At 36.4% G+C, this 22,851-nt stretch overlaps 2 protein-coding genes across 4 annotated transcripts in view; both read right to left on the minus strand.

The window, feature by feature from the left end:
- LOC135206059 (uncharacterized) overlaps window positions 1–10,836 on the minus strand; it is a 30,573-nt gene extending 19,737 nt beyond the window's left edge. The window contains exon 1 of one of the 3 annotated variants that reach the window (XM_064237252.1): window positions 10,675–10,836. In XM_064237252.1, the coding sequence (XP_064093322.1) occupies window positions 10,675–10,708 (34 nt within the window). In that variant the 5' untranslated portion in view covers window positions 10,709–10,836. The remainder of the gene's footprint in view (window positions 1–10,674) is intronic. The other 2 variants (XM_064237253.1, XM_064237254.1) reach the window with 2 other exon arrangements.
- LOC135206058 (uncharacterized) overlaps window positions 7,639–22,851 on the minus strand; it is a 57,190-nt gene continuing 41,977 nt past the window's right edge. The window contains exons 3-4 of the mRNA XM_064237249.1: window positions 8,876–9,116; window positions 7,639–7,918 (exon numbers count right to left, since the gene is read on the minus strand). Coding sequence (XP_064093319.1) covers window positions 7,765–7,918; window positions 8,876–9,116 — 395 coding nt within the window. The 3' untranslated portion in view covers window positions 7,639–7,764. The remainder of the gene's footprint in view (window positions 7,919–8,875; window positions 9,117–22,851) is intronic.

Genomic DNA, 22,851 nt, shown 5'->3' on the forward strand with positions numbered 1-22,851 from the left:
TACAAAACACTTCGATTATTAGTCTAACTCCCAAAAAATATTTTCCAAAAAAAATTACAGTCTACTTTATAAGTCACAATCAGATTGACAAGATGTAGGGAATAGTTGGTAATTATCAAAAACATAGTAGACAAGCTTGATTTTGATAACTGCTATATCAATGTCAAGCATTTTTATTTATTAGCTATCTACCTATTTGCTGAAAAAAATAGCCAGTACCGTATATTGGCTTTAAACCTTCACCAATAATTATCGTCAGTATGGTGACTTCATGAGGCTCCACCCACTTTCGCCTCGTTATAATTCAGGATAACACTGAAGGACTACCATGGGGCATTGTTGGATTAGAAAATTTAAACTTCTGGCTATAAAAACTAATTTCTCGAGTAGTTGTAAAAAGTGCTAAATGATCCTCAAGGATCCCAGCAGTTCGGCCTAAACGTTTAATTCATGTATATTACTGCTATACTGTTGCGCACTACTGCTACAGTAGTTATACTACGCTAGTACTGATACCCTACCAACATCTATGTATCGTTCCGCCATTCATAGTCTTTGGGTTTCAGAGCCGATGGAAATTTCTGTCTGGTGGATGGGCGGGGCAACATTTAGTCAAAAGGTTGTTTGTTTACCTTGCTTACGTAATGATGTTTTCGACTCTTGCTCGTAATCATTGGCCATGGCGTCGGCTAGAGCATTTTTTACTCTATGAAAATTAAAAACTATCGGGTTTAGGTTATTGATAATGCTGACAAAATTTGTTTGTGTGGTTGTAAAATATACATATGTCAACTTTCAGCTACATCCGATGCTTTGACAAGGAGCAAAGTCCAAAAAAAAAAACCGTGTTACAGAGACCCTGAATCTCATTATAGTGAATATAGTGTGTTGCAAACACACGCATACATACATACTTACTACATACATATATATATATATATATATATATATATATATATATATATATATATGTATATATATATATATTATATAGATATATATATATATATATATATATATATATATATATCTATATATATATATATATATATATATATATATATATATATATATATATCTGTGTGTGTGTGTGTGTGTGTGTGTGTTTGTGTATACATAGCTGTAACCCATGTTTCATTAGACTTAATTCTGAACTAACGTTGAAAAAAGTCATTATATTTCTCTCTCTCTCTCTCTCTCTCTCTCTCTCTCTCTCTCTCTCTCTCTCTCTCTCTCTCTCTTTATACAAAGTGTGAAAATTGAGATAACAAGCTTCACACTCTCTCTCCTTTCACGCATTGATAAAAATTGAGATAATATCCTATTATCACATTGTTTTCCTCATAAAAGTAATTTAGTTGCTGGCGTCATATTGTTTCCAAGCGGAAAAATGTCCTTCAAAGAGAATCCCGATAAAAAATAAGTTAAAGAAGTTGGAGGAGGAATTGTGTGCTAAACCTCGAAAGTGTCACAGGTTTTATCACATCTTTGTCACTTTAAAAGTAATAACTAACTTGTGAAGCTACGATTACACATTTTATTGCTCTACTTTGCTTTCTCGTGCAATTGCAAATTAAAGGTTCAGGCGAAGATGCAATGCTTTGCTATTACTACCCTATTGCTGTTCTTGCTTTTTAAATTCATTTTTAACTATTCATTCATTTATTTTTTCTCTCTATTTTTAATATGCGAGATCCCTTCTTGATGTACCTCTTTTTACCTTCTCTTACTTCCTTGAGGGCAACATATTCTTCGGAAGCTTTGAATTTCAAGTAAGTGGGTCCAGCTGGTTCGTTTCATATGAATACGGTTCATCTTCTGAATAATAATAATAATAATAATATAATAATAATAATAATAATAATAATAATAATAATAAAATAATTAAACCATCTGATGTTCATGGACGACATCAAGCTGTATGGTAACAGCATCAAGGAAATCGATAACCTAATCCAGACTGTAAGGGATTGTATCTGGGGACATCAGGATGGAGTTTGGAATAGAAAATGCGCCTTAGTCAACATACAAAAAGCAAAGTAACGAGAACTGAAGGGATAAAGCTACCAGATGGGAGCAACATCAAACACATAGATGAGACTGGATACAAATACCTGGGAGTAATGGAAGGAGGGGATATAAAACACCAAGAGATGAAGGACACGATCACGAAAGAATATATGCAGAGACTCAATGAGATACTCAAGTCAAAACTCAACGCCGGAAATATGATAAAAGCTATAAACACATGGGCAATGCCAGTAATCAGATACAGCGCAGGAATAGTGGAATGGACGAAGGCAGAACTCCGCAGCATAGATCAGAAAACCAGGAAACATATGACAATACACAAAGCACTACACCCAGAGCAAATACGGACAGACTATACATAACACGAAAGGAAGGAGGAGAGGACTACTAAGCATAGAGGACTGCGTCAACATCGAGAACAGAGCACTGGGGCAATATCTGAAAAACCAGTGAAGACGAGTGGCTAAAGAGTGCATGGGATGAAGGACGAATAAAGTAGACGAAGACCCACAATATACAGAGACAGAGAATGACAAACAGAACAGAGGACTGGCACAACAAACCAATGCACGGACAATACATGAGACAGACTAAAGAACTAGCCAGCGATGGCACGTTGGCAATGGCTACAAAGGGGAGAGCTAAAGAAGGAAACTGAAGGAATGATAACAGCGGCACAAGATCAGGGCCTAAGAACCAGATATGTTCAAAGAACGATAGACGGAATAACATCTCTCCCATATGTAGGAGTACAATACGAAAAATGAAACCATAACACATAGCAAGCGAATGTCCGGCACTTGCACAGAACCAGTACAAAAAGAGGCATAATTCAGTGGCAAAAGCCCTCCTCTGGAGCCTGTGCAAGAAACATCAGCTACCTTGCAGTAATAAGTGGTTACGCAACACCAACCTGAAGGTGTGATAGAAAAACGATCAGGCAAAGATCCTCTGGGACTATGGTATCAGAACAGATAGGGTGATACGTGCAAAGAGACAGATGTGATGTTGATTGACAAAATCAAGAAGAAAGTATCATCTCATTGATGTCGCAATACCATGGGACACCAGAGTGAAGAGAAAGAGAGGGAAAAAATGGATAAGTATCAAGATCTGAAAATAGAAATAAGAAGTATGTGATATGCCAGTGGAAATTGTACCCTAATCATAGGAAAACTAGACACGATCCCAAGATCCTGAAAGTATCTAGAAAAACTAGAGCTGAAGTAGCTCCAGGACTCATGCAGAAGAGTGTGATTCTAGAAAACGGCGCACATAGTAAGAAAAGTGATGAACTCCTAAGGAGCAGGATGCAACCCGGAACCCCACACTATAAATATCACCCAGTCGAATTGGAGGACTGTGATAAACCAAAAAAAAAAAAATAAATAACTAAATAAAAATAAAATAATAATAATAATAATGGAAGCTTGAATTTCAAATCATTGGCCCCCTCCACCTAGGTTTGTTTCATATGAATACGGTTCATCTTCTGAATAATAATAATAATAATAATAAATAATAATAATAATAATAATAATAATAATAATAATAATAATAATAATAATAATAATAATAATAATAATAATAATCAATACTGTCAGGTAGAGAGGTCACTCATATATATATACATAAGCTTTCTGTAAGCTAGTGAAGCCTTTTTCATGCTGCTTTGTATTTTGTTAATTTCATGTTGCTAGTAGGCCCGTTTCTGTCGTAAGACCTTCGTCCATACTACTTAATGATTACATCATGACTTCACGCGATGTGCGTTGCATGCAACGTGAATGCACTGAGATGCATTCCCTTCAAGGCTTACTCTTTGCTTTCAGCGTAATCCAGTCATACCTCTGTTGACTCAACAGGTGAATAATTATGCACCTGCTAGTTATACCTAACATTGTTCGCAACTTGGATGAATTATCAGTCTGTAGATTTATGAGGTAAACGTAATATAATTTCAGTGGTTTCGGCTCTCCAAGTTCTGTATCAGTTCCAAACCGGAGTCTTGCTGAAGCTTTGAATACATTCTTTGCGATGATTGGTCTAATAGGACGTAGTACAACCCAGCGCCCTTACCTAGCCCAGGACCGAAGGAACTACGCAAGGAACCACGCAAAAGAGGGAGGAAGACCAAGAGTCATAAGTCAAGGAAAACAAAGGTAATAAGAGAATTCCAAGAAACTGGTGTGTCTTGTCCTCCCTCACACGAAGAAAGGTGCATCATCTACATTTTGCGTAATTTTCTAATAATAAACATGGACATTGGCGGTCGTAAATTACAGATTTATGATTTCTTCAGACGGTTCTTTTATAGTCTTATGCGTGAAGACTATTTTCTGCTTCTTTGGCTTAAAATTGCGGTGAAGTTTTGTTTTACAGCCGTAACTTCATTGCGGTGGCTTAAACTTCTCTGTGCTTTAGTGCCTGAAGTTTATCTTCAAATCACAACAGTCTATTGCCGCTTACAAAGTTATTTCCTCTACTATGTAAAAAATAAAGTTTCTTGACTTTGCTGTTGCTGTTAATAGTAGCATTTGTTCCATATTTATGATGTACTTATGTACTTGACTCGTAGTTCCTTTCTTGTATTTTGCTGAAAAATAAAATATATATATACATATATATATATATATATATATATATATATATACCACATATATATACATATATATATATATATAAAGGTTTTTGCCACGGAGAAAAAATGAAAGGCGAGAGAGCCAAGAGCTTTCGGTCTAGCACGACCCTTACTTAGTTGTGCCAAAGTAAAGGGTCGTGTAGACCGAAAGTTCTTGGCTCTCTCGCCTTTCATTTTTTCCTCCATGGCAAAAAAACGTTTATTTATACATAGCATCACGCTTATATACTTCGTGATCAAGTTATCATATATATATATATATTATATTATATATATATATATATATATATATATATATATATATATATGAGACAAGTACATAAGTACATCATAAATATGGAACAAATGCTACTATTAACAGCAGCTCAGCAAGACAAGTTTAGATATATATATATATATATATATATATATATATATATATATATATATATATATATATATATATGTGTGTGTGTGTGTGTGTGTGTGTGTGTGTGTGTGTGTGTGTGTGTCTTGTCTTTGCTGTTGCTGTTAATAGTTGCATTTGTTCCATATTTATGATGTACTTATGCACTTGACTCGTAGCGGCTTTCTTGCAGTTTGCTGTAAAAAAAAAATAAAAAAATAGAAATTAAATAAAATAAAAAAAGGAAGCTCGTGACGTCACCAGGTCGACGCCGACTTATGGATGTACCTCTTTGAATAGGGATTATCAGCACCTTAAACGGTCTAAAGTTACACCGTCTTCCGGAGTCATTAATGGCAGAACTATGATTTTACCGTCTGGGAGCCTTCGTGAGAAAAAGGTAATCCTAAGAAAAAAGGGGGAGAGAGAGAGAGAGAGAGAGAGAGAGAGAGAGTTGGTACGTTACGGGACTCTCCCTAGGCTCTAAGTCTAAGATCACCCCCTCCTACCCCCAAACCCTAATCATAGGAACACAAGGCTCGATCACAAGATCCCTGAAAAGGAATCTAGAAAAACTAGAGGCTGATGTAGCTCCAGGACTCATGCAGAAGTGTGATTCTAGTAAGAAAAGTGATGGACTCCTAAGGAGGCAGATTGCAACCCGGAACCCCACGTCAGAAATACCACCCAGTCAAATTGGAGGACTGATAGACCAAATAAATAAATAAATAAATAATAATAATATTAATAATTATTTTTTTTTATTAATCTCATTCTAAAATTATTATAGGTCATTCTTAGAGTTTACTCAAAGCATTATTGAATCTTTATCTTTGAATAGGGTCCACAAATTCAAATTGGTTAGTGGTTACTGTTCAATGTTACATTTCGTTTTCATTCCCACGGAATCTTTCATACACATAATGGAAACCTTACTTGGTGAATTCTCCTAAGTAAGGAAGTTTATGATGACATTATAATATTAATCAGCTGCTTTCCATTTTTACGCAGAGTATGGGAGACACTAAATTGAATGCGTGCCATTTATCGACTTGTGTAACATGGCGTTACAATGACTAAGGACACAGACTCCGAGGAATATTACACCCATGTATGCCCATTGTAAGTTTGATCACAATAATTTTCTTTAAAATGACATCTTACGCTACTGAAATTTACTTCAAATTTTAATTTGCAGTGAAAAGTCCTTCCATGTCTTTCTGAGAACTTGATTCAGCTAAGTACATGTTGTCCAGCTTTTATATAAGCAACCCTTATTTAAAGTTAGGTACCCCACCCAACCCTCACCCTCCAACTCTTCCTCCCCTGCAAGCAGAAAGTCAAGTACTCCTTAAGATATGCCTTCAACCTGACCCCTTTTGACCTGTTATAGAATGTAGCATGATCATAAATTATAACCGATTCAACGCCGCATACATCACTGCAACGAACAACTATTTGATCTGATCTGTAAAGGTTATTTTGCGGTTCACCTTTCAAATCATTACCTCTCTTTCTCTCTCTCTCTCTCTCTGGGGGAAGAATGTGTAGGAGCACTTTCTTATAAAGAGGTGCCGTGTTAAAATAAACTGTCAGTTATGGATCTGTTCATTAACACGATTTTACGGGTAGCAGCCGTATGTTGAGAGAGAGAGAGAGAGAGAGAGAGAGAGAGAGAGAGAGAGAGAGAGAGAGTAAATCAGGAGTAAAAGGCGTAAGCGGATTAGAATACAGTCTCTTTAGTAAACTATGTAACCGCCGCAAACCCTTGGGGTATTTAACAACTCCTAGGGTATCTGTAGCCCCAAAAGTAATAGAAAATACCTGGGGGTATTTACGAACCCCTAAGGTGTCTGTAAAACCACAGGGGATTTGAAAACCCCAGGGAATTTGGAAAATCCAACAGTATTTGCAAACCCCAGGATGAGACTCTAATAAGTAAAAATAAAAGAAAAAAAAGGTAACAGGGAGTTTGCCCACCGAAACACCTCAAATTTCAGAAGAAAAACCTCAAATTTCAGAAGAAAAACCAAGTTTCAGACAAAAACTACAAATTTCAGACGAAAAACCTTTATTTTAGACGATTCTGACGAAAACCCACAAATTTATGATGAAAAACCTCAAATTTCAGAGAAAATCTGACTTACAAAATCATGAAGGCGAAACAGAGACAGCGTAATGAAATCCTCGACAATTTACAAAACGCCAAAACAAACATTTCATTTGTTCTTCAGTGGTTATGTCACGACTTGAGGTAACAACTGCAATTTCTTAATAATGCGATGGTATTAATTAGTGAACTGCCTTGTATAATTACAGGGGACGACGTGCTACTAATGAGGTTTATACTTTGAGTCAGCCCTTGTCAGACAATGGGGTTTCTTAACTGGTGAATATAGTGTGTGCATACACATATACATACATATATATACATAGCTGTAACCCATATTTTATATAAACTTAATATTGAACTAATGTTCAAAACAAAGTCCTTATCTCTCTCTCTCTCTCTCTCTCTCTCTCTCTCTCTCTCTCTCTCTCTCTCTCTCAAAGGTAGTATTGTTGGTATGAAATGACTGACTGACATTGCTGCAATTCATATTTATTGAGACAAAGTTACACATTAAGAAAGTTCTCTATAAACAGCTTAAATGCAAATCTTTATCCAAGAATGATATTCAGTGTTATCAAGGTCATCATGCCATGGTCAGGTACGGAGTTCATCTTGAGACAGACTTGAGTTCCACTGCATCCATGAGAGGTTCGGTCTAGCTGCTTTAGGATAAGGACACTGAACGTCCTCTTGTGGGACACACGTGGCCTTCCCTTCGTCGAAGAGTTCACCGGTTGGGCATTCAAACCTGAGAGAATGAGAGGTACTGAGCATCCGTAAGCCACGAAAAAAGCTATATACACGTTTCTTAAAAATTGGAGGGTTATGGGTTAGGTAATAACTGACTACAGTTTAACTGTCCCATGGATTTCATACGACGCTTTTGTAGTTCTATTTCGAAAGAATGAGGAAGATTCCCATCAGTAGTTATTCATCAAGAAAAATGAATGAGACCCAATGAAGCTGGTGAACAATGAAAAAATTAATTGGGTGATTTTGCATAAAACATATTCATTCACTCTTGCCTCGCGTTCTAAGTAAATCATTCAACGGGAATTTTTATCTAATAAGTAAGCTCCTTGCTATAACAGAGATAATTTTTCTAAAGTATGGATTTAGTGCTTTGAATCAAATGGGTTTGCTGACTACTCGGTAATATGTAAACGGGATATTTACTATTTTTTTCAGGAATTAATATAGAATTGTGCAATCCTTAATTAACTATGATTCATAAATCAATGATAAAATTCTGAATCATAGGACTTTAACCCAATTATTGCAAATGAGTGAATGTTGTATTGTAAGATTTCAAATGAAAATGTACGGGTTGTAATAATAAAAGACTTACAGGTTTTTTTTAAATGAAAAATCCACAATTATACATTATATATAGTATATGCTGTGATTCTGAATTCATTGCAATCTAATGGAGTGTTGGTTCAAGATATATTGTATTCTATAAACTGTGAATATAAAATTAATTATTCATGTCTACTTGTCTGTAGGTTCCTTAAACTGATAAAGTATGTTCGTAGGTGTAAAGGCTTATCACGCAGTTAGACAAACTACTGAAGCAGTAGACTAATCACTTCAGCTGATACAGGATTAGCTAAGAGGTCTACTGAACAGTACAATTATGCAAAAGCTGCCGTATAATAATAATAAAAAAATATAAAAAACAAATAACATAAAAGCAGAAACTTACGTTTGCTTTACACCACCTTCGCAGCGATAGTAAACGGTGCAGCTCCTATGGAAGTCGGCGAAGTAGCCATCTTCTTGACAGACGAAGGTGGGTGGCTGGCCAATGGCCCCACCTCCACGGGCCCAACCTTCAAGGGCCCGACCTCCCAGGGCCCAACCTCCACGGGCCCAACCTCCAAGGGCCTCACCTTCAAGGTCCCGACGGTTAGCAAGGGCTTCAAGGTCCCGACGGTTAGCAAGGGCCTTACCTTTAAGGGCCCAATCGTCGGCAAGGGCCTCACCTTTAAGGGCAAGACGGTTAGCAAGGGCCCAACCTCCAAGGGCCTCACCTTCAAGGTCCCGACGGTTAGCAAGGGCTTCAAGGTCCCGACGGTTAGCAAGGGCCCAACCTCCAAGGGCCTCACCTTTAAGGGCAAGACGGTTAGCAAGGGCTTCAAGGTCCCGACGGTTAGCAAGGGCCTCACCTCTAAGGGCCCAATCGCCAGCAAGGGCCTCACCTTTAAGGGCCCGACGGTTAGCAAGGGCCCAACCTCCAAGAGCCCAACCTCCAAGGGCCTCACCTTCAAGGTCCCGACGGTTAGCAAGGGACTCACCTTTAAGGGCCCGATCGTCAGCAAGAGCGTAAACTACGAGAACTGGAAGAAGAGACAATTGCTGTATGAATACTGAGGTCATACATACATACAAGTACATGAATATGCATAGACTAAATATTATTGCTTTTCGATTTCAAATAATTATGAAATGCTAATCTCGGTGTGGAACTATTTATAAATGAAAAAAATAAGGAAAATTACTACCAATACAAATGAACATAATAATGATTGAAACATGATTATGAAGATGAGACATTATACATATAATGAGGTATCCCCCTTAAGAATAGAAGCCAGCAAATGAATGATTTTCTTTAATCCTAAAACACTTCGTTTATAGTAGAAATTGATCAAATGACATCTTCACACCAAAGACGATAAGATTAACAAGGGGGTTGATCCTTGAACTGAGCAAAATAACCAGGGGTGATTCTGAAACTGACCAAAATAACCAGGGGTGATCCTGGAACTGAGCAAAATAACCAGGAATGATCCTGGAACTGGGCACAATAACCAGGGAGTGAACCTGAAATAGAGTTCACTGTTCATTTCATGAAGGCAAAATATGGCTGAAGGGAAAGTTTCCTGAAAGCGAAGGCCTGCCACCTGTCCAGGACCACAGTTCCCAATGACAGGTTATGTACGGTGCTGTGCCCTAGGAAGGGTTAGGTCGGCATTGTCCTGACAGGTCAGGTAGAACACTGTGCCTGGGACAGTTTAGGTAGAATGCTGTGCCCTAGGCCGGGTTAAGGTTGGACAATGTTCTAGGACATGTTACGTATGGTACTGCATATGCCTTTGGACACGTTAGGTCGGACAATGTGACTAGGACAAGCAATGTCTTCTAGGGCAGGTTAGGTAGAATGCTGTGTCCTAGGACGGGTTAAGGTTGGATGCTGCTCTAGGACATGTAATGCAAGATACTATGTATGCCTTAGGAGTTAGGTATATAGGACACCGTGCTCTAAGACAGGTTAGATAGGACACTGCCCTACGACAGGTTAGGCGGGACACTGCCCTACGACAGGTTAGGTAAGACACAGCGTCCGATGACAGGTAAGGCAGGACGCTGCACCCTAGGATAATTTTGGGAAGATACTGTTACCCTGGACAGGTTAGGTTAAGATCGATATTTTTGTGGGTTATTCAAGGTAAAGGGCGCTCTAAAAATAAAAAAAATAAATAAATAAATAGAAATATTTACCAGAGACAAACAAAATTACGGCGAGGCGAGCCATTTCTGGAATACTAGTCACACCACAGACAAGCTGGAGCTACGAGAAGTTGAAATCTCTCGTTCTGCTTTGTCAGGAAGGGACTGGTGACTGTGCCAGGGGGATTCGCCATTTATAAAGGGTCCGTGGATGACAAACGCCAGATGTCTGAGCACCACATAAAAATCTTAGCAATCGTCGAAACAATAGGCAATGGTGGTTCATATGCTAATCCGTTTTTTCCTTCGATGAGAGTTATGAAAAATGGAGTATCGGTATCGTGTGTGTGCTTTCCTTGGAAGAACATTTTCAGAAATTTTAAATTTTTCATTTATTTCTTTTTAATTGTTTACTCATTTTATTTTGATAACATTTTATGGCTAGTTATTTATTACTTCATTACATTGATTTGGGAGTGCCGGTATCGGGCCTTTTTTTCTTGGGTGAACAATTTTGCCTTTTTTTTATATCATCCAGGTTTTATTTGTTCTACCCTTGTATTTTGATGATATACTTTGCACTTTTAGCTATTTATTATTACTTTATTGCATACCCTTTTTTTCTCTTCTATCATTGATCTTTCCTGTCTGTATTCCTGTTACTCTCTGTACTTCTGTTACGTCTTTGGAATGAAGACCATATTGTTTGGAAGCTTGAAATTTGAATTTCCAGTCAGTGGCCCCTGTGGTGGGCTTGTTTCATACGAATAGAGTTCATCTTCTGAATAATAATAATATTAATAATAATAATAATAATAATAATAATAATAATAAAAATAATAATAATAATAACAATAATAATAATAATAATAATAATAATAATAATATATTATATTATTATTATTATATTATTATTATTATTATTATTATTATTATTATTATTATTATCACTCATTGATGTCGCAATACCATGGGACACCAGAATTGAAGAGAAAGAGAGGAAAAAATGGATATGTATCAAGACCTGAAAATAGAAATAAGGATATGGGATATGCCAGTGGAAATTGTACCCATAATCATAGGAGCACAAGGCACGATCACAAGATCCCTGAAAAGGAATCTAGAAAAACTAGACGCTGATGTAGCTCCAGGACTCATGCAGAAGTGCGATTCTAGTAAGAAAAGTGATGGACTCCTAAGGAGGCAGATTGCAACCCGGAACCCCACGTTAGAAATACCACCCAGTCGAATTAGAGGACTGATAGACCAAATAAATAAATAAATAATAATATTAATAATAATTATTTTTTATTAATCTCATTCTAAAGTTATTATAGGTGATTCTTTATCTTTGAATAGGGTCCACAAAATCAAATTGGTTAGTGGTTACTGTTCAACGTTACATTTCGTTTTCATTCCCACGGAATCTTTTATACACATAATGGAAACCTTACTTGATGACTTCTCCTAAGTAAGGAAGTTTATGATGACATTATAATATTAATCAGCTACTCTCCATTTTTACGCAAAGTATGGGTGACACTAAATTGAATACGTGCCATTTATCGACTTGTGTAACATGGCGTTACAATGACTAAGGACACAGACTCCGAGGAATATTACACCCATGTATGCCCATTGTAAGTTTGATCGCAAACATTTTCTTTAAAATGACATCTTACGCTACTGAAATTTACTTCAAATTTTAATTTCCATGTCTTTCTGAGAACTTGATTCAGCTAAGTACATGTTGTCCAGCTTTTATATAAGCAACCTTTATTCAAAGTTAGGTACCCCACCCAACCCTCACCCTCCAACTCTTCCTCCCCTGCAAGCAGAAAGTCAAGTACTCCTTAAGATATGCCTTCAACCTGACCCCTTTTGACCTGTTATAGAATGTAACATGATCATAAATTATAACTGATTCAACGCCGCATACATCACTGCAACGAACAACTATTTGATCTGATCTGTAAAGGTTATTTTGTAGTTCACCTTTCAAATCATTACCTCTCTCTCTCTCTCTCTCTCTCTCTCTCTCTCTCTCCTCTCTCTCTCTCTCTGGGGGAAGAATGTGTAGGTGCACTTTCTTATAAAGAGGTGCCGTGTTAAAATAAACTGTCAGTTATGGACCTGTTCATTAACACGATTTTACGGGTAGAAGCCGGATGTTGAGAGAGAGAGAGAGAGAGAGGAGAGAGAGAGAGAGAGAGAGAGAGTAAAACAGGAGTATAAGGCGTAAGCGGATTAGAATACAGTCTCTTCAGTAAACTAAGTAACTGCCGAAAACCCTTGGGGTATTTGAAAACTCCTAGGGTATCTATAGCCCCAAAATTAATAGAAAATACCTGGGGGTATTTACGAACCCTTAAGGTGTCTGTAAAACCACACGTATTTGGGAATTTGGAAAATCCAACAGCATTTGCAAACCCCAGGATGAGACTAACAAGTAAAAAAAAGAAAAAAAAAGGTAACAGGGAGTTTGCCCACCGAAACACCTCAAATTTCAGAAGAAAAACCTCAAATTTCAGAAAAAAACCTCAAATTTCAGAAGAAAAACCAAGTTTCTGACAAAAACTACAAATTTCAGACTAAAAACCTTAATTTTAGACGATTCTGACGAAAACCCACAAATTTATGATGAAAAACCTCAAATTTCAGAGAAAATCTGACTTACAAAATCATGAAGGCGAAACAGAGACAGCGTAATGAAATCCTCGACAATTTACAAAACGCCAAAACAAACATTTCATTTGTTCTTCAGTGGTTACATCACGACTTGACCTAACAACTGCAATTTCTTAATAATGCGATGGATATTAATTAGTGAACTGCCTTGTATAATTACAGGGGACGACGTGCTACTAATGGGGTTTATACTTTGAGTCAGCCCTTGTCAGACAATGTGGTTTCTTAACTGGTGAATATAGTGTGTGCATACACATATACATACATATATATACATAGCTGTAACCCATATTTCATATAAACTTAATCTTGAACTAATGTTCAAAACAAAGTCCTTATCTCTCTCTCTCTCTCTCTCTCTCTCTCTCTCTCTCTCTCTCTCTCTCTCTCTCTCTCTCTCTCAAAGGTAGTATTGTTGGTATGAAATGACTGACTGACATTGCGGCAATTCATATATATTGAGACAAAGTTACACATTAAGAAACTTCTCTATAAACAGTTTGAATGCAAATCTTTATCCAAGAATGAATACGGTGTTATCAAGGTCATCATGCCATGGTCAGGTACGGAGTTCATCTTGAGACAGACTTTAGTCCATTGCATCCCAGGAGAGGTTCCGTCTAGCTGCTTCCAGGATAAGGACACAGAACGTTCTCTTGTGACACACACATGGCCTTCCCTTCGTCGAAGAGTTGACCAGTTGGGCAGCCAAACCTGAGAGAACGAGAGGTATTTGTTTCAGACTTTTCCAATTGAATGTCCGTAACTAGACCAGCCATGAAAATAAAGCGTGACAGGTATTTACCCGTTTTCTTAAAAAAAACTGGAGGGTTATGGGTAGGTTGTTTGATTTCTTACGATGCCTTTGTAGTTCTATTTAGCAAAGATGAGAAAGATTCCCATCAGTAGTTATTCACCGAGAAAAATGAATGAGACCCAATCAAGCTGGTTAATAATGCATAAAAAGTTTACTTGTGTGACTTTGAAGAAAACTTTCATTCATTCAATCATGTCTAGCGTTCTAAGCAAGCCATTCGTGTCATTTTTTTCTGATAAGTTTTAATAAGTAAACTGCTTGCTATAACTCAGAAATAACTTTTCTTAAGTATGGATTTAGTGTTTTGAATCAAAATGGTTTGCTGATGACTCGGAAATATTTGGTACATAAAGGCGACATTTCCTATATTTTTCCTGGAATCATTATAGAGTTTTGCAACCTTCATTTAAGGTTGATTAATAAATAAACAATCAAATTCTGAGTCATAATGCAAAGGAGTGAATGTGGCCTTGTAAGATTCCATTTGAAAAGGAGGGGTTTATAATACAAGGCTTACATGTTTTAAATGAAAAACCCACAATTATACATTGGATAGCAGTATATACTGTGATTATAAATCCTTCTTGTCTACTCGTCTGTAGGTTCCTTAAGCTGATGCAGTAAGTTCTTAGGTGTAGAGGCTTATCACCCAGTTAGAAAAAACTTACTTCATGTATGTCTACTGAAGCAGTAGACCACTCACTTCAGCTGATTCGGGATTAGCTAAGAGGTCTACTGAACAGTACAATTATGCAAAAGCTGCTGTATAATAATAATAAAAAAATTATAAAAAAACAAATGTATGAAAGCAGAAACTTACGTTTGCTTTTCACCTCCAACGCAGTGATAGTAGACGATGCAGTTCCTGTGGAAGTCGGCGAAGTATCCGTCTTTTTGACAGACGAAGGTGGGTGGCTGACCCTGTCCACGGCCATTGGCAAGCGCGTGAACTACGAGAACTGGAAGCAGAGGCGATTGCTGTATAAATACTGCGTTTATACATACATAATGAATACGCATAGACTAACTGAAACAGTCTTTCGATTTCAAGTAATTATGAAATGCTGATTTCTGCTTGCAACTATTTACAAATGAAAAAGAAATATTAAACCAATGCTAATGAACATAATAATGATTGAAACATGATTTTCAAGATGAGACATTATACATATAATGAGGTATCACCCTTAAAAATGGAAGCCAGCAAATGAATTAATTTTCTTAATCAAAATTAAAACACTTCGTTTACAGTAGAGATGATCAAATGCCATCTTCCCACCAAAGACGATAAGATAAACCAGGGGGTTGATCCTGGAACTGAGCAAAATAGCCAGGAATGATTCTGGAACTGAGCAAAATAACCAGGAATGATTCTGGAACTGAGCAAAATAACCAGGAATGATTCTGGAACTGAGCACGATAACCAGTGCGTGAACCTGAAACAGAGTTCACGGTTCATTTCATGAAGGCAAAATACGCTGAAGGGAAGGTTTCCTGGAAGCCAAGGTCTGCCACCTGTCCAGGACCACAGTTCCCAATGACAGGTTATAAGGTGCTGTGCCCTAGGAAGGGTTAGGTAGCATGGACAGGACCAGGTAGAACTGTGCCGGGAGGTTTAGGTGGACATGTGATTAGGACGGTTAGCTAAATGCGGTGTCCTAGGATGGGTTAAGGTTGGCTGCTCTAGAACCTGTTACATAAGATCTGCAAATGCTTAAAAGGACGGTTTAGGTGGGAAACCATCTAACACAGGTTGATAGGACACTACTAGACGGTAAGGTAGGACACTGTGCCTGGGACGCTTAGGTGGTACAATGTGATAGGACAGGTTAGCTAGATGCGTGTCCTAGGATGGGTTTAAGGTTTGGACACGCTCTAGGACCTGTTCATAAGGTACGCAAATGGCCTAGGGACAGTTAGGTGGGACACCTGCTCTAACACAGTTGATGGACACACCCTAAGACAGGTAGGTGCACGTGCTCTAGACAGTTAGCTAGGACACACGTCCTGGACATTAGTCAGATGTGGCACCCTTAGGCAAGTTAGGTATCCTAGCAGGTAAGTCAGATGCTGCCCTTGGACAGGTTAGGTCAAGATCGACAGTTTTGAGATGGAAAACACAAACTACGGTCCAGAGCTTTTTTCTTCATTGACCTAACCAAACAACCAAGAGGAGAGAGAGAGAGATAGAACAAATATTTACCAGAGACAAACAAAACTACAGCGAGGCGAGCCATTTCTGGAATACTAGTCACAACACAGACAAGCTGGAGCTACAAGTGTTTGAACTCGGTCTTCGTCGGGAAAGAACTGGTGACCGTGCCAAGGGGCCTCCACCATTTATAAAGGGACAAGCAGGAAATGCCTAACTAAAATGACAAATGCATGACGTAATGAGTACTTGATAAAAGTATTCGCTATCGTCGTAACAGTAAACAATGGGTTGTATAATATGTTAATTTTTTTTCTTTGAAGAGAGTTATAAAAACGAAGTGTCGGCATCGAGTGTATTTCCTTGGAAGACCATTTTTAGAATTTTAAAAGTTTTTATTAATCCTATTAAACTGTGCCCTACATTTATTCGATAATGACATTTATAGCTATTTATTTATTACTTTATTATATCATTTTGGGAGCGTATAGGTGTCGTGCATATTTTTCTTGGAAGAACATTTTACCTCGTTTTTTTTTTTTCATTCAGATTTTTGTTTGTTCTGTCCTTAAATTTGATGATATACTTATATATTAGCTATTTATTTTTTACTTTTCTTTCTGTATTTCCTGTCACCTTCTGTTACTTCTTTCAAATGAACACCATAATATTCTTTTGAAGCTTCAAATTTGAATTTCAGTCAGTAGTGGCCTCTGTGGTGGGCTTTGTTCCAGACGAATAGGATTCATCTTCTGAATAATAATAATAATAATTAATAATAATAATAATAATAATAATAATAATAATAATAATAATATCATAGCAAGCGAATGTCCGGCACTTGCACAGAACCAGTACAAAAAGAGGCATGATTCAGTAGCAAAAAGCCCAAAAATCCCACTGGAGCCTGTACAAGAAACATCAGCTACCTTGCAGTAATAAGTGGTACGAGCACCAACCTGAGGGAATGATAGAAAATGATCAAGCAAAGATCTCTGGGGCTATGGTATCAGAACAGATAGTGGTTGATAACGTGCAAATAGACCAGATGTGAAGTAGATTGACAAAATCAAGAATAAAGTATCACTCATTGATGTCGCATAAAACCATGGGACACCAGAGTTAAGAGAAGAAGGAAAAAAATGGATAAGTATCAAGATCTGAAAACAAAAATAAGAAGGATATGGGATATGCCAGTGGAAAATTGTATTCATAATCATAGGAACACTAGGCACGACCCCAGATCCCTGAAAAGGAATCTAGAAAAACTAGAGGCTGAAATAGCTCCAGGACTCATGCAGAAGATGTGATCCTAGAAACGGCGCACATAGTAAGAAGAGTGATGGACTCCTAAGGAGGGCAGGATGCAACCCGGAACCCCAACACTATAAATACCACCCAGTCGAATTAGAGGACTGTGATAAACACCTAAAAAAAATAAACAAAAACAAAAAAAAAAAATAAAATAAAAAAATAATAATAATAATAAATGATAATTGACAAAATTAATTTTGTTACCCCCATTCGGAGATTAAGAGTCAAATTATGCTTTGAGTAACCTATTTATGAATAATAATAATAATAATAATAATAATTATTATTATTATTATATTATTATATTATTATTATTATATTATTATTATTATTATTATTATATTATTATTATTAGTCTCAAGCTTCAGGATCAGATTACAAACAGCTATATAAAAATGAATAATAATAATAATAATAATAATAATAATAATAATAATAATATTATTATTATTATTATTATTATTATTATTATTATTATTATTATTATTATTATTATTATTATTCATAAAGAGGTTACTCAAAACATAATCTGATTCTTTACCTCTGAATAGGGTAACAAAATCAATTTGTCAATGATACTGTTCAGTTTTATCGATCGTTTTCATTTACCTTTATAATGGAGATCTTACATATTAATCAGCTGCTTTCCATATTTTTTTTTTTACAAAGAACGAAATTAAATGGAAAGACAGATGCCATTTATGTAACATGGCGTTACAATGCCTAAGGTTACAGACCCCGACGAATATTATACCTGTGCATGCCCATTGATTTTCTTTCAAATGGTTACTTATTATGCAAATGAAATCTATATGAATATAAGTTACTTTACAGATTAACTTATAATGAAAAAAAAGTACTCTCATCATGAATTTGAGAGAACTTGATTCATCTTAAGTTCATATCGTCGAGCTTTTGCATAAGTACACTTTAATTTCAGTTAAGTAACACCCCACCCCTAACCTAAGCTGACCGAGTAACCCCCTCCCCTCCCTACCCTAACCCCCTCTGCATACGGAAGGTCAAGTACTCCTTGACCTATCATGCCTTCGACTTGACCCCTTCTGACCTGCAATAGAATTTAGTATGATCATAAATTATAACTGATTCAACGACCCCAAACAACACAACGTTGAACAGCTGTTGATCTGATCTGTGAAGATCATTTACAGTTCACCTTTCAAATCATTAATTCTCTCTCTCTCTCTCTCTCTCTCTCTCTCTCTCTCTCTCTCTCTCTCTCTCTCTCTCTCAGGGAAGAGTGAGGGGGTGTTGTGAGGGAAGATTTAGGTGCACTTCTAATAGAGAGGTGCCCTGTTAAAATAAGCTGTGAATTATATTACTGGTTTTAGTACATTTTTATGGGTTAGAGCTAGACGTTGACAGAGAGAGAGGAAAATAAAGTCAAATAGAAGAAATGAAAGGCATAAGCATTTTAGAATACAGCTTCTTCAATATACTAAGTGACCCTTGGGGGTCTGCCTCCGTCAATTACCTAAGTAAACCCTTGCAAAAACCCGTGGGTTTTTTTAAAAAACCCTAGGGTATTTACAGCCAGCAAAGTAATTGCAAACACCTGTCGGTATTTACGAACCCCTAAGGTATCTACAGAATCATAGGAAATTTGGAAAATCCAACGCTATTTGCAAACCCCCGAAAAACCTCAAATTCAGAGAAAACCTCAAATTTTTAGACGAAAAACCACAATTTTCAGACGATTCATACGAAAAACCACAAATCTTTGATGAATACCTCAATTTCAGAAGAAAACCTCAAATTTCAAAAGAAAACTTCAATTTCAGAAAAAACGACGAAAAACAAAATTCAGACGTTGCAGAAGAAAAACCACAAATTCATAATAAAAGAAAAAAAACCTCAAATTTCAGAAGAAACAAAATCAAATCTCAGAAGAAAACCTCGAATTTCAGACGAAAAACCTAAATTTCAGACGTTTCAGACGAAAAACCACAAATTCATAATTAAAAACCTCAAATTTCAAAAGAAAATCCTCAAATTTCACACAAAAAACCACAAATTTCAAACGAATAAACTTAATTTCAGACGATTCAGACGAAAAACCACAAATTTAAGAAGATAAACTTAGAATTTCAGATGAAAAACCACAAATTTAAGAAGAAAAAACTTAGAATTTCAGATGAAAAACCTCAAATTTCAGACGAAAAAACATCAAATTTCAGAGAAAATCTGCCTTGCAAAATCATGAAGGCGAACCAGAGACAGAGTAATGAAATCCTCGACAATTTACAAAACGCCAAAACAAACATTTCATTTTTTCTTCAGTGGTTACATCACGACTTGACGTAACCACTGCAATTTCTTAATAATGCGATGGATATTAATTAGTGAACTGCCTTGTATAATTACAGGGGTAGACGTGCTACTAATGAGGTTTGTGCTTTAGCTTTCATGTTTTAGAAGCTCCTTCTCTTTGTTACTTGCGGCCTTTTTTTTTTTTCTTAGGTAACTGGAGGATGAATAATCAAGTACTTCTGTTTTGTCTTTTACTGAGGTCATCCCTTGTAAGCAATGCGGTTTCTTAACTAGTGAATATAGTGTGTGCATACACCGCACATATACATACACACACACACACCACACACACCATAATATATATATATATGTGTGTGTGTGTGTGTGTGTGTGTATGTGTGTACATAGCTGTAACCCATGTTTCATTAGACTTAATTCTGAACTAACGTTGAAAGAAGTCGTTATATTTCTCTCTCTCTCTCTCTCTCTCTCTCTTTATACAAAGTCTGAAAGTTGAGATAACAAGCTTCACACTCTCTCTCCTTTCAGCAAAGATAAAATTGAGATAATATCCTATTATCATATTGTTTTCCTCATAAAATTATTTAATTGCTGGCGTCATATTGTTTCCAAGCGGAAAATGGTCCCCTTTCCTTACATTCCTTACATCTTGTTCGGTTGCCCCAGGTCCCTCAGTGTGAGGCACCTCTAATGTCTACCAGAGAGTTGCTAGTACATCTTCCGGTATATTTTGCATCTTCCAATCTTGGATGGTCTGGGATGCAGTTTAGATATTTGTCGAGCTATTCTTAAACACATCTACGCTCACTCCTGATATACTTCCTCAGATGAGCTGGCAACGCATTGAATAGACGCTGCATTATCGATGCTGGTGCTAGTGGATTAATGTCCGTGTGCTTTCCTTATTTTTCTGGGATAGTTTGGGCACTATTAATCTACCTCTGCTTGCTCTTTCTGATATTTTTAGTCCATGATATTTTCTGCTATTCCTTCTATCTGTTTCCATGCCTGAATTATCATGTGCGTTCTCTTCTCCTTTCTAGACATATAATTTTAAGAATTGTAGTCTTTCCCCAGTAGTCTAGGTCCTTAACTTCTTCTATTCTAGCTGTAAAGGACCTTTGTACACTCTCTATTTGTGGCAATATCCTTTTGATAGTGTGGGTACCATATCATATCGCAATATTCAAGTGGACTACGAACATATGTTTTATAAAGCATAATCATGTGTTCAGCTTTTCTGTTTTGAAGTGCCGTAACAACATTCCCATTTTTGCTTTACATTTTGCCAACAGAGTTGCTATTTGATCATTGCATAAACATGTTCCATTTCATCATCACACCAAGGTCTTTAACTGCTTCCTATTTGTGATGGTCTCATTATTAGGTCCCTTATATGCATATAGCTTCTTTCTCTGTCTCCATAATTTATTGATTCAAATTTATCAGAGTTAAATACCATCCTATTTTACCTCTGCCCAATCATATACTTTGTTAAGGTCTCTTTGTAGAGCGTTCCTATCTTCATCACAAGTAACTTTCTCTACTTATTCTTGTGTCATCTGCGAAACTACTCACTACCGAATCCTTAACATTATTGTCTATGTCTTCAATCATAATAACAAACAGTATTGCAGCTAACACCGTACCTTGCGGGCACACGGATATTACCTTGGCTTCATCCGATTTTCTCGTCATTTGCAATAACTATCTGTTTTTCTGTTGTGTAAAAATTCTTTTAACCATTTTCCTACTTTATCCACGATATTGTGTTTTCTAATTTTCTTCGCTAATATATTATGGTTCTACTTTATCAAAAGCTTTTGCAAAGTCTAAATAAACCACATCTGTTTCATTTCCGCTTTTCATATTTTGAATATGGTTCTCACGGTGGACTAACAGTTTGGGTTTGTGTACTTTTTTCCGGGTACGAAACCATGTTGTCCTTTATTAAACAAATTATTTTTATAAATGTTTCATAATATTTTTTCTTCATTACCCTTTCATACACTTTCATATATGTGATGTTAGACTCACAGGCCTATAATTACTTGCCTCTAGTCTTGATCCACTTTTGAAAGTAGGGTAATATATGCTAATTTGTGCTCATCATATATCTTGCCTGTATCTACACTTTGTCTTAATAATATTGCAAGTGGCTTTGCGATAGAATGACTACTTTCTTTAACAAATAGCAGGAATTCCATCAGGCCCTGCAGCAGCTCCATTTTTAATTTCATTAATAGCCTGCACAATATCAGCTTCATTAATATCTATGTCAGCTAAATATTCACTATTTTCATCACTTACTTCTATATCATTATCTTCATTATCTATTCTAGGGTGAATTCTCTCTTATATCGTTCTGCCAGTATGTTGCAAATTTCCTTTTTTCATTCGTTAATCTCCCTTCAATTCTCAGAGGGCCTATTTCTATTCTTCTTTTATTCATCTTCTTCGCATATGAGTATAATAGTTTGGGGGTTTTGCTTGATATTTAATAGGGTTTTTTCTTCCAAGTCCCGTTTTTTCATTTTCTTTTGATTGTATAATCTTTTGTTCTGCATTTTCTATCTTACTTTTTAGTTCTATAACTTTCCATGCATTTTTTTCTTTTGCAAGACCTTTTTTCCACTTTCTGATTTTCTGGAACAAGATCCTTCTGTCTCTTGGTATGCATGAATGATGTTTACTTTTCTTCTTCGGTATAATATTTTTCCACTATTTTCTCCAATATTTTATATATATCTCCGTATTTACCCTTATGTCATCACTTACGAAAATGTTATCTCCAATCTTTGTTTAATTCTTCATTAATTTCTGACCATTTTATATTTTACTGTAGAAGTTGTTATTTTCATATCCTTCCCACTTTTTCATTTCTTGCTTATCTCTATTTTCACTTGCTTTGGAATGAACTGTTAATTCTATGACATTATGGTCTGAAATACTCGCATTATAACTA

This window comes from Macrobrachium nipponense, chromosome 29, assembly GCF_015104395.2.
Source record: "Macrobrachium nipponense isolate FS-2020 chromosome 29, ASM1510439v2, whole genome shotgun sequence".
Lineage (NCBI taxonomy): Eukaryota > Metazoa > Arthropoda > Malacostraca > Decapoda > Palaemonidae > Macrobrachium > Macrobrachium nipponense.